General features: G+C 44.0%; 1 protein-coding gene across 1 annotated transcript in view; it reads left to right on the top strand.

Moving 5' to 3' along the window:
- The first annotated feature begins 4,292 nt into the window (after positions 1 to 4,292).
- LOC147112793 (glycoprotein endo-alpha-1,2-mannosidase-like) overlaps positions 4,293 to 12,443 on the top strand; it is a 53,346-nt gene continuing 45,195 nt past the window's right edge. The window contains exon 1 of the mRNA XM_085998222.1: positions 4,293 to 4,318. Coding sequence (XP_085854348.1) covers positions 4,293 to 4,318 — 26 coding nt within the window. The remainder of the gene's footprint in view (positions 4,319 to 12,443) is intronic.

The following is a 12,443-nucleotide window of genomic DNA, read 5'->3' as shown; positions in this document are numbered from 1 at the left end:
ATCACTTTCCACTTGAAAAGGGATCTTCTCATCCACGGCACATACCACTGCCTTCTCAATGTCCCGTTTGATATTAAGGAAAGCCTCCTGAGCTTCCGCCGATAGCGGAAAAGACGTCGACTTAATAAGAGGTCGGACTTTACCTGAGTAGCTAGCCACCCACTGGGCATAGTACGAGAAGAATCCCAGACACCTTCTTAAAGCTTTTACAGTGTGAGGTAAAGGTAATTCCTTAAGTGGGCGTAATCTTTCAGGGTCTGGCCCGATTACCCCATTCTCCACAATGCAACCAAGAATACACAAACGTGTAGTATTGAAGGTACACTTGTTTTCGTTGTAGGTCAGGTTTAACCTCTTTGCAGTCTCTAGGAACTTCGCGAGATTTTGATCATGCTCCCGTTGGTCACGCCCACAGATGGTAACATTGTCCAGGTACGGGAATGTTGCTTCCAACGTGTATTCATCCACCATACGATCCATCTCCCGTTGGAAGGCGGATACCCCATTCGTCACTCCAAAGGGCACCCGAAGGAATTGGTACAGGCGCCCATTAGCTTCGAAGGCCGTATAAGGTCGGTCTTCTATTTTGATGGGGAGTTGATGGTAGGCAGACTTTAAATCAATGGTGGAGAACACGCAGTACTGAGCTATCTGGTTCACCATCTCAGAAATACGAGGCAAAGGATAGGCGTCTAATTGGGTATACAAGTTTATAGTCTGGCTATAATCGACCACAAGTCTTTTCTTCTCATTAGTTTCAACCACCACCACCTGGGCACGCCACGGGCTACCACTGTGTTCGATGATTCCCTCCCGTTGAAGCCTTTCCACTTCCTCTTTTATAAATGTTTTACCTTCTGAACTATACCGTCGACTCTTAGTCGCTATAGGTCTACAATTAGGAGCAAGGTTTGCAAACAAAGAAGGCGGACTTACGTTTAAAGTAGAAAGGCCGCAGACTGTGAGCGGAGGCTGAGATCCACCATACTTAAGGGTAACGCTCTCATGCTGACACTGGAAGTCCAAGCCTAATATTAAGTTCACACACAACTGAGGTAATATGAGGAGTTTAAAGTCCTTATACTCCGTATCCTTAACGGTCAATGTGACTTTACAATATCCAGTTACCTCCGAAGTAAGGGATTTGGACGCCATCACAATTTCACTTCGAGTAGGATACACCTTCAATGAACAGGAGTTAACAAGGTTGGGGTGTATAAAACTTTCAGTACTGCCACAGTCTATCAAACACCCAGTAGGATGACCATTAATCTTAATGTCCATCATAGATTTTGACAAGGAACACGGTATGGTCTGGTCAACCGTAGCCGAGGCTAGAGTAAAACGATAGGCGGCAGCAGAGAAGACATCGGGTACAGGATTACCCTTACACACTTTACTAAAATGTCCCCGTTTCTTACATTTAAAACAGGTAGCCTCTCTGGCTGGGCAACTTTGCCTGGGGTGTTTAGATTGGCCACAAAAATAACACTTAGACCCATGGGGCACAGCCGCAACAATAGGATTAAGTGGGGGCTCCATTGGTGTTATGGATGCCTCCATACTCAGAACACATGAGGCTGAGAGAGATGCATGGGCTGATGCATACACTTCTGAATTCTTCTGGGCTACATCTAATGATCGAGCAGCAGCGACGACCGTTCTTAAAACTAACGAGTCGTTCTCGAGGAGTCTCTGTCTAATATAATTAGATCGGAGGCCAGATATGAAAGAATCGCGGATGGCTTCTTCCTGATACACTATGGCAGAGACAGCCTTGTAGTTGCAACCCTTAGCCAAAGCCTTAAGGTCCTGCAGGAAATCGTCCAGAGATTCCTCGGGTAATTGCCTGCGAGTAGACAGGAGATACCTGGCGTATACTTCGTTAACCAACTTAAGGTACTGGGCTTTAAGAGCTGCGAGGGCCTCTTCATATGTAGTAATATCTTCAATTATAGAGTAAGTTTGATGACTTACCAAGTTGGTTAGAAGACCCAACTTGTTAACCGTCGAATCGAACGATGCGATGAAGTGTTCAAAACATTGCAGCCAATGCTTAAATTTCTTCGACGCGTCTGCCGAATGCGGATCGATATCCAGACGCTCTGGTTTCAAAAATCGATCCATCTTCCAAAAGTTGTTACTTAATAAAATTGATGTGCCAAATAACTGCCCGAATCCGTGAAGTTAAAGCTTAAGACTGAAGGCTTTTATTAAGTAAGAATCATGGCAGAGTTAACAGAGTTCTTCATCGACCGAGCCCTTGGTAGAACATACCAGAAGAGGGGCGGGGCCAGGGAGGAGCATTAGTGGTTCTCTCCAGTGGAACATTCCAGACATTACAAGTACAACAACAACAACAACAATACAAATACCAGAACACAGAGTTATTTCATCACATGAACGATCTTAAAAATTAGCTTTCAAAAAGAGAAAGGAAACCAATAATGTTCCACTGATTTTTTTCTGATCTTGAGAAAGCTTATTTTCCCCAAAGGAGAGGAGCCAAGTCATCATCAATCAAGACAATTCTCCAATCGTGTCTAATGGACATCAGGATGTGTCCATTTAGAGCATTTCTTAAAGACACAGGCTGAATTAATAGCTAAACATCACAGCAATAATCTAGACCCCAGAGTGCCAATGAGCAAAGACATGGGAAATCAGCTATGTTATAAAGAGGTTTTTGGACATTTACTGGTGTCACTCAATCAACACACTGCTATATTTTAGTCTTTAGAACTGTTGGTGGGAGGCAACCAATGAACAGACATTTTGTGTAGAACTCCATATCATGTACTTCATGCGATACCATGAAAGTGGATTGTGGGCAGCAGCACTGCTAAAGGTGGTGGCTTATGCAAAGGTATAGTACAATAAGCACTGTCTACTTTCCAATACCTCACCCAAGTGATATTGTTCATGTGTGACCCTTGGGAATGAATGGTGATGCTGTTCAACCAATTGAGGCTTCAATACTAAACCCAATTCTCTCCTCTACCCCCCATCCCCCAAATCCAGTAGGAGTTACTGGATAGCAATCAGGAGTGGGCACCCAAGCTGGTTAGTTTTTAATCCTCCACCCCCACTTCTGAACCTGAGACACTGAGGTCAATTATAGCCCCTCCATTACTGCCCAGCTAGCACTATGTAAGTCAGTACAGACAAGTGTTCAAGCCTGGGGTCTTCAAAGCAATATTCCCGCTAAGGTGAGCGCAAGGCCAGGCAATAATCTGAAAGGTCCTGCGCAGGCCACTCACCCATTTTTACATTGTAAATACCGCACATGAGCAGAAATTTAAAGGGACCACGCATTAAAAGAAATAGGCCACACAGAACAAAATGCAGCTTACAGGGAACATTGCTTCCAAGTGTTCAGATGTGCTGTTGTTTTTTAAAATTTTATTCAAATAACTTTTTAAAGAATTAAATTCTGTTCTGATATGGGCAACACAGTAAAGAAGTTTTTAATTTTGGAACTGGTTAATTCTGTTGCAAGCTTCTCCAAGTACAATTCAAATTTATGAAATCTACTAAACTTCGTTCTTCCACTATTTGGTTTTGGATTGTCTCCTGCTGACCAGGATTTATTTATGCTCAGTAATGGGGCAACAATTGTCACCTTATTATCATGCTTTGGCCTTATTTTAGATTTTTATATTTAATGGGGTATATATTCTATTTTTCACTTTAGCAAAAACTTTAAAGTGGGTTTGCGCTAATATTAGTGCATGGTGGGAAATATATTCCAGCGTAAAGTTAAAATAAATCTTGTCAAGTTTCCTTAATGCCAAAAGTGATCAATAGACTGTCTTCTTGCCATTTGACTCAAGATATACTTGCCAATCATGTGTTAGTGTGCTTCCAGTGTCCTGGATGTAAGCACACTCTGTACATAACTTAAACCAAGAGAGTAAAGGAATGAAATGGAAACAAAAAGGGAAAGAACACAAAATAAAAATGACTTAAAAACACAAAATTATTAATTAAGCTAGATTGGCTGTGGGGCAGGGACATTGCAAATAATAATCCCAGTCATCCAATTTGTAATGAATAATACACTGCCAAGTATATCACTCTATTGCCAAGTTCCACCTAAAAATAGAAGCAAGATTTAGAAATCACTTTAGCCCTGATTTAGCAGTCATGCGTGCGGGACCAGAGGAGGGTGGCAAACTCCCGAGCCTTATCTGCAGAAGCCTCCTCAGTCTTTCACCTGAAACTTGTGGAACTGGGCAGCTGGCCAGCGGGTGGGACCAGACTGTCGGGCGGCAGGAGTCTGCCTCCGGGGAATGAAGGAACTGTTCCTGATACTCATGTAAGTGCATGGAGTGTTTGGAGCACACCTGCTCCTCCTGACCCCAAAAGGAAAGTTTAAAAAAAAGAAACACACTTACCTCATTTGCCCCCGGCAGCTCTTCCAGCTAGGTTGGTCACAATGACTGGCCTCTGGTTAAAATAGCAGTTTGGCTCCGATGACTTGGAGCCAAATCTGCATATTTAAAGAAAGACCCGACCGGATTCTGACAGGTGTACCTCTCGGCTGTTCAGAAGAGCAGGATAAGATCGAAACTTGCGAGAAGACAGCTAAACCGCAATGAGTAAGTCCCTTGGGAGATTTTAACTGCCCAAATAGTTTCCGTAGGTGGACAGGGTTAAAAGTGCACTTTTTGCATGAAGTATGTTTTTGTCTTTTGTGGTGTCTCTACTTAGATAGAATAGGCAAAAGAAAGATTAATCATGTTTGGGTCGTTAGTTGCTTTTTGTCCACAGTTCCAGAAATTCAGGTCAAGCATAGCCCAGAGGGAAGTACAAATTGTCTTAGCAAATTTGTCATGCGTCTTAGGATCGCATTGTACTAAAAAAAACAACCTTCTGTAGTTTATGACTCATGTTGAAATCTTTTATATACAGCACAGGAACAGGACATTCGGCCTGACCAGTTCATGTTGGCGTTTATGCTCCACTCGAGCCTCCTCCCGTCTTTCCTCATCTAAATCTATCAGCGTAACCCTCTATTCCCTTCTCCCTCATATGCCTATCTAGCTTCCCCTTAAATGCATGTATACTGTAGTGTATGTACCTTTAAGAGGAACTATGTTTTTGAAGCCCCTGTATACTGTAGTACCAGTAGTAACCACTCGGCTATATAAGCCTGTGTAGCGTCTTGTGTAGTTAGTTCACCTCCAGACTTTGTTCAGTAAACACTTGTTAAATCAACTCCAGCATTCCGTGTCTCCATTAACACACGGATCTAACAGTGGCGACGAGTTAGAAACGAATTTAACTGCAATTCGGCAGCACCTCAAGGGGATCGATTCCTCAGACGAAGGTCGAAGCCAGAAGCAAGAAAAAAAAAACTGTGGTTTCACCAGCTAAACGGGCTGGTGGCAGGTAGTGCACTGATCCTTCCTGGGCTGTGGCGGGCTAGAGCTCGATCGGGTGGCTCTGCAATGGGGCTGGGCAGCGAGTCGGGAAGCAGAAGCAAAGAGAGAGAGCGGGTGGAGCACTCAGGGCGCGGCCGGTGCTGCAAAACAGGTCGGCGTTCGGACCGAGCAGAGGGAGGGGAAAGTCCCAGAGGGTCCGCTCCACGATGGGAACGGTTAAGCGATATATAAACAAAACAAAAAAAATAGAAATACCGCGAAAAGCTGCAGGTCGCAATGGGAACCACGGAGAACAGCGTTGGCAGCAGCAGCAGCGGCAGGAAAGCACGGGAGGCGCCATCTTAACTCGGCGGGGAAGAAAGAAAAGCGTGGGAGGCGCCATTTTGATCCATTGGGGACCGAGGAAAAGCGCGGGAAGCACCATTTTAGATTTTCAAGATGCCGAAGACTGGCAATACTATTGCTTTCGATAGTGATATAGAAGATTGGACCACATATGTGGAAAGAGTGGAGGTATATTGCAAGGCGAATGAAGTAGCGGATGATAAAAAGGCATCGGTGCTTCTAAATCTGATGGGCGCAAGGACATATGAGCTGTTACGAAACTTGATTACTCCAGCCAAACCGATGGACAAGAATTTTAAGGAGATTGTTGATACCTTACAGGAGCACTTAAACCCAACACTGCTGCTGATAGCGGAACGATTCAAATTCTTGAGGAGGAATCAGCACAAGAATGAAAGTAACGCTGATTACCTCACCGAATTATGAAAGCTGTCAAAGCACTGCCAATTCGGGGCAGGACTGGCAGATTCTCTACGAGACAAATTCGTCTGCGGTCCCCTAAGCGAAGGAACACAGAAAAGACTGCTTTCTGAGAAAGATTTGACACTGGACAAGGCTTTCAGTGTGGCTGTATCATACGAAGCAGCAGCAAGAGGAGCTGCAGAGATACAGCAAAAGCCACAGGACTTCGGCACCCATGAAATGACACGGGGTTTCGAGAGATGTTATCGCTGCGGCAGATCCACCCATGGCCAGAAGGACTGCTGGTTCAAGGGCAAAGCATGCAGGCAATGTGGAAAGATGGGACACATTGCACGTGTATGCAGATCTGGAAAAAAATCCGCTGACAGTAAAAAGGTCAATAAGGAAAAGTACAGAAAGGTACAAATCATGACGGACAGTAGCTCCGAAGACCAGAAGAGTGATAGCGACTCCGGAAACAAGAGACTAAGCTGTCTCAAATTACATAATGTAATTGCCAAAGAAGATTACCAGACCATTTGGGTTACCCTCACGATAGCGGGGTCCCCAGTCAAAATGGAGCTAGATACAGGATCAGCTCTGACCGTCATGAGTCAACGGGATTACGAGCGGCTATTTCCGCATATACCTTTGAAAGACACATCCATTATCTTGAAGACATATACGGGGCAGAAAGTATACCCCAGAGGGAAAATAAGGGTGCCTGTTGTATACAACGGCAAGGAAATACAGAAGTTGTATTTATACATTCTGCAAGATGGTGGTCCACTGTTGTTGGGACGTGAATGGATCAGAAAGATACGTTTAGACTGGCACTCCATTCAGACACTGACGGTGACCAGTAAGAAAAAAAACGATGATGACATACCTGGACGATTAAAAGAAATCTTGGCTAACGCCAAAGAAGTGTTTCAACAGGAACTAGGAACCCTGAAAGGCGCCACCGCCTCAATAAAAGTGGAAGATGCGGCAATTCCCAAGTTTTTTAAGGCAAGGCCGGTGCCATACGCAATTCATCCAGCCGTCGAGGCAGAGCTGGAGAATTTGGAAAAAGCAGGCGTGTTATCCAAGGTAGATTGGAGCGAGTGGGCAACACCCATCGTCCCGGTCATGAAGAAAACGTTGAATAATGATAAATCTGAAGAACAGAGAAAAGTTCGCATCTGTGGGGACTTCAAGGTGACTGTAAACCCGGTTCTTCACACGGTACAGTATCCTCTTCCGAGGATAGAAGATATTTTTGCCTCACTATCCGAAGGGAAACGTTTCACCAAAATTGACTTAGCACAGGCATATCTACAGATGGAGGTTGAGGAGGCCTCTAAAAAGTATCTCACGATAAACACACACAAAGGCCTGTACCAGTACAATCGACTGGTTTTCGGAGTGGCATCAGCTCCGGCTATCTGGCAAAGAGCTATGGAGCAAGTCCTGCAAGGGATTCCGAGGACTCAATGCTACCTAGACGACATCCTTGTAACAGGAGAAAACGACAACGAGCACCTTGCCAACTTGGAGCAGGTGCTCATGAGGCTGAGAGAATGGGGCCTACGAGCAAATCGTCCCAAGTGCGAATTTTTCCAGAAAAAAATATCATATTGTGGCCATGTCATTAACGAAGAAGGGTTGCATAAGTCACCTGAAAAAATTGAAGCGGTCGTAAAGGCCCCAGCGCCTGAAAATGTCTCACAATTAAGGTCTTTCCTGGGATTAGTAAATTACTATCATAAATTTTTACCAAACTTGTCGACGGTTCTGCACCCTCTTAACGCACTGCTACAAACAGGAGTAGTTTGGAAATGGAGCGAAGACTGTAAACGTGCCTTCCATAAATGCAAAGGCTTGATCACGTCCAGGGAAGTGTTGGCTCATTACAACCCATCACTGCCAATCAGACTGGCGTGCGATGCATCCCCTTACGGCGTGGGAGCGGTATTATCGCATAGATTCCCTGATGGCTCGGAGCGGCCGATAGCTTTTGCGTCATGCTCATTGAACTCAGCTGAGCGTAACTATGCCCAGATCGACAGGGAGGCACTCAGCCTGGTGTGGGGGGTGAAGAAATTCAACCATTACCTACACGGACAAAAATTTACCTTGTTGACTGACCATCAACCCCTTGTCTCCATATTCAACCCTAAAAAGGGCGTTCCCATTATGACAGCGCAAAGGCTACAGAGGTGGTCCCTTTTCCTAGCGGCACACCAATATGACATAGAATACAAAGGAACAAAACAGCATGGGAATGCTGACGGGTTATCGCGCCTACCATTGCCAACGGTGGAAGAGGCGCCTACAGTGGACCCAGTGGAGATGTTCCACTCGACCATAGTGGAATGTCTACCGGTGACAAATTCTACCATTGAAAAGGAACGCGAAATGACCCGACTCTCTCACGAGCCTACGATTTAACGGTGAAGGGATGGCCAGCACATGGCGAACCACTGTTGCTAGCATTCTCGCAAAGAAGAGAACAGCTGTCAGTGTGCCGAGGAACCTTGATGTGTGGATCCAGAGTGGTGATTCCACCCAAACTCAAGGCTAGAGTGCTAAAGGAGCTTCACGAGGGGCAGCTGGGTGGAGTGAAAATGAAGAACTTAGCCAGAGCGTTTGTGTGGTGGCCAGGTATCGATGGAGACATCGAAGAAATGACCAAGAGCTGTCTATGATGCCAGAAGGTCCAAAACGCCCCACCACAAGCCCCTCTACATCCATGGGAGTGGCCCTCATCTCCATGGCAAAGGGTACATATCGACTTCGCTAGTCCATTTATGGACTCAATGTTCTTAATCGTGGTGGATGCACACTCCAAGTGGCCGGAGGTAATAAAGATGTCCTCCACCACCACGGAAAAAAACCATCACAGTATTAAGGACCATATTCGCCAGGAATGGGCTGCCTGAACGGATCTGTTCTGATAATGGACCGCAATTTGTATCCGAAGAATTCAGGAAGTTCTTAAAAAACAATGGGGTTAAGCACTACACGTCTGCCCCATACCATCCCGCCACCAATGGATTGGCTGAAACGTTTGTCCAGACCTTCAAGAAGGCCATAAAGGCCATGGGTAATGAAGACATAAATCTACAACATAAGGTAGATAACTTCTTGTTTGCGTACAGGAATGCAACACATGTGGTTACAAACCAAACCCCCGCCATGATGTTTTTCAATAGAAGCCTAAGATGCCGGCTGGATTTGGTCAAGCCAAACGTCAGAAGGGACGTAGAGAACCGACAATTTCAAAGCATGAATGAAAGGCCAACTAGAACCTTCCAGCTAGGTCAACCAGTTTTGGCCCGGGACTACCGTACCGAGAAATGGCAGCCTGGAACTATTTGCACACGACTAGGACCGCTGATGTATACCGTGGGCATTGGAGAAAGCATAATAAGGCGCCATGCTGACCAGATCATAGAGTCATCCGAAAAAGGACAACCTACACCACAACTCTATACGCCTAGTGATGAAGCAGAGATACCCATAGTATCTACCTCCGATCCGGTGATACTGGAACCAGATTGAAATAAAGAATAGATTTGCCTTTCTAATCTAGGCTTTATTAACTTAAAAATCCTGTAGCACATCTTCAACACCCAGTCCCAACTAAAGGCTGGAGAGAACTGAATTTAAGATGGCCACCACAAATCACATGACATGAACTACCAATGAGATTACAGCATATATCCCAAGGCAGGAAACAAACAACCAATCACAATACTTCTTACTAAACATAAAGAATAATCACCACATTCACCCCTCCTTTTAAAATATACTCCAACCTAAATAACCTTTACAATTTATAATTAATTATTTACAGCTAAAACTATGCACAAAATAAAACTATTCAACATGACACAATACTAAGTGAGCAACAACAAATAGTAACATTGCACATAAGTATTAAATATCTCTCAACTAAAACAATATAATATAATATTTCAACAATTTTAAAACATTACTACCAATTTAAAAGCCCATTTTCAATCGGTCGACTGGATATCTTGTTCGTGTCGACCTTCTCAACCTTGGTGAAATTCCTTGCCCTCCCACACCAGGAGACACAGAAGTATCTTCTGCAGGAAGGCTATCCATATCCCAATTTTCAACGGTTTCCGGATTAGAAATCCCATCAGGAGGTAAACTGGGACGGTCATGAACATCCATCAAGGGCTGACTAATAGAAGTATAATTATCTGCAGTCGGATTGGAAATATTCGTAGTATCTGTAACAGCATCCACATTATCTGAATCATGACTATTGTTAATATCCTCAGAAGAGGGCTGGCCACCACAAGGAGCCAAGTCTTTAATTGAAACGGTACTTTCTTTCCCATCTTGGAATCGAATATGAGCATATTGGGAATTTGCCTCCAACAGCTCCACCTCCTCCACTAAAGGATCATATTTTGACAATCTAACATGGCGTCGAAGCAGCACAGGTCCCTGCATAGTAAGCCATGAAGGTACCGAATATCCCGTAGTAGATCTCTGCGGATAGTTAAAGAGCCTTTCATGGGGGGTCACATTAGTAGCCGTTGAAAGCAATGATCTAATGGAATGCAGGGCATCAGGCAGTACCATTTCCCACTGTGTATTCTTAAGGTTCAGGGATGTCAAAGCCAACATAACTGCCTTCCAGATCACCCCATTGTATCGTTCGCACTGTCCATTACCCTGGGGATTATACGGGGTAGTTCTGCTAGTAGAAATTCCCTGACTCTGAAGGTATTCCTTCAACTGGGAAGACATAAAAGAACTTCCCTGATCCGAATGGATATACGCAGGCATCCCAAAGATGACAAAAAGTTGAGTCAGATATTTGATAACTGTAGCAGCTGATACATCTGCGCAAGGAAAAGCAAAAGGGAACCTTGAAAACTCATCCACAACAGTAAATATATATCGGTTTTGAGTAGTTGAAGGAAGAGGCCCCTTGAAATCGACGCTCAAACGTTCAAAAGGAGAAGTAGCCTTTATAAGATGAGCTCGTTGAGGCTTAAAGAAATTCGGTTTACACCGAGCACAGATAGAACATGATGAAGTCATCCGCTTGACGTCTTCAACTGAAAAGGGCAAATTCTTACTGCGTACGAAGTGTATCATCCTCGTAACCCCAGGATGGCATAAGGCATTGTGAAGATTAATAAGCGTATCTCCGTGAATCACAGAACAATAAGCCCTCAACAGCGCATCAGCAGCAACATTATCCTTCCCCGGACGATAAACTATATCAAAATGGTAACATGCCAACTCAATCCTCCACCTCATTATTTTACCATTCTTAATCTTTCCAAAATGTTTGACATCAAACATAAAGGACACAGACTTTTGATCAGTTACCAACGTAAAATGTCGCCCCGATAAATAATGTCTCCATTTACGCAGTGCTTCTACTATTGCATACGCCTCTTTCTCTATTGAAGAATGCCTTTTTTCACTATTGTTCAAGGTACGTGAGAAAAAGGCCACAGGTCTTCCATTTTGGTTCAGAGTAGCCCCAATTGCAAAATCAGAAGCGTCCGTCTCAATCACAAAAGGAACCTGCTCATCAATAGAATGCACAACTGCTCCAAGGATATCCTTTTTAAAATGATCAAAACACGTCCTGGCCTCCCATGATAGAGGATATGTTGTAACCCGAATAAGAGGCCGGATCTTCTGTGAAAAATTTGCAATCCAATTAGAATAGTAAGAAAACAGTCCAACAACTCGTTGCAAAGCCTTAGAATTAGTAGGACAGGGTAAATCAATCAATGGTCGCAGACGTTCTGGGTCTGGTTTAATCTTGTTTCCCGAGATAATATACCCCAGTAGATTTACCTCAGTGGTCGAAAAAGTACACTTCTCTTTATTGAAAGTTAAACTAACTTTTTCCGCAGCTTGAAGGAATCTTTCTAAATTAGAATCATGCTCCACCCTTGATTTGCCACACACCGTGATGTCATCTAAGTATGAAAAGGTGTCAGAGAGAGAGTTATCACTTATAAAAGCATCCATTGCCCGTTGAAAACAAGCAACACCATTAGTAACACCAAATGGTATTCGGCAAAACTGATACAGCTTTCCACCAGCCTCAAATGCCGTATATGGTTGATCCTTCTTAACAATAGGAATCTGATGGTAAGCACTCTTTAGGTCAATAGTGCTAAAAACCTTATACTGAGATACTTTATTGATAAGCTCATCAATCTTAGGCAAAGGGTACGCATCTAATTGAGTATACCTATTAATAGTTTGGGAATAGTCTATCACCATTCGTTTCTTATGTCTCTCGATAGTGGTGAC

This window comes from Somniosus microcephalus, chromosome 9 (assembly GCF_052327205.1).
Source record: "Somniosus microcephalus isolate GS21.2 chromosome 9, FLI_Smic_1.0, whole genome shotgun sequence".
Taxonomy (NCBI): Eukaryota; Metazoa; Chordata; class Chondrichthyes; order Squaliformes; family Somniosidae; genus Somniosus; species Somniosus microcephalus.
Note: the sequence above shows the minus strand (reverse complement) of the source record. Positions and strands in the feature narration are given on the sequence as shown.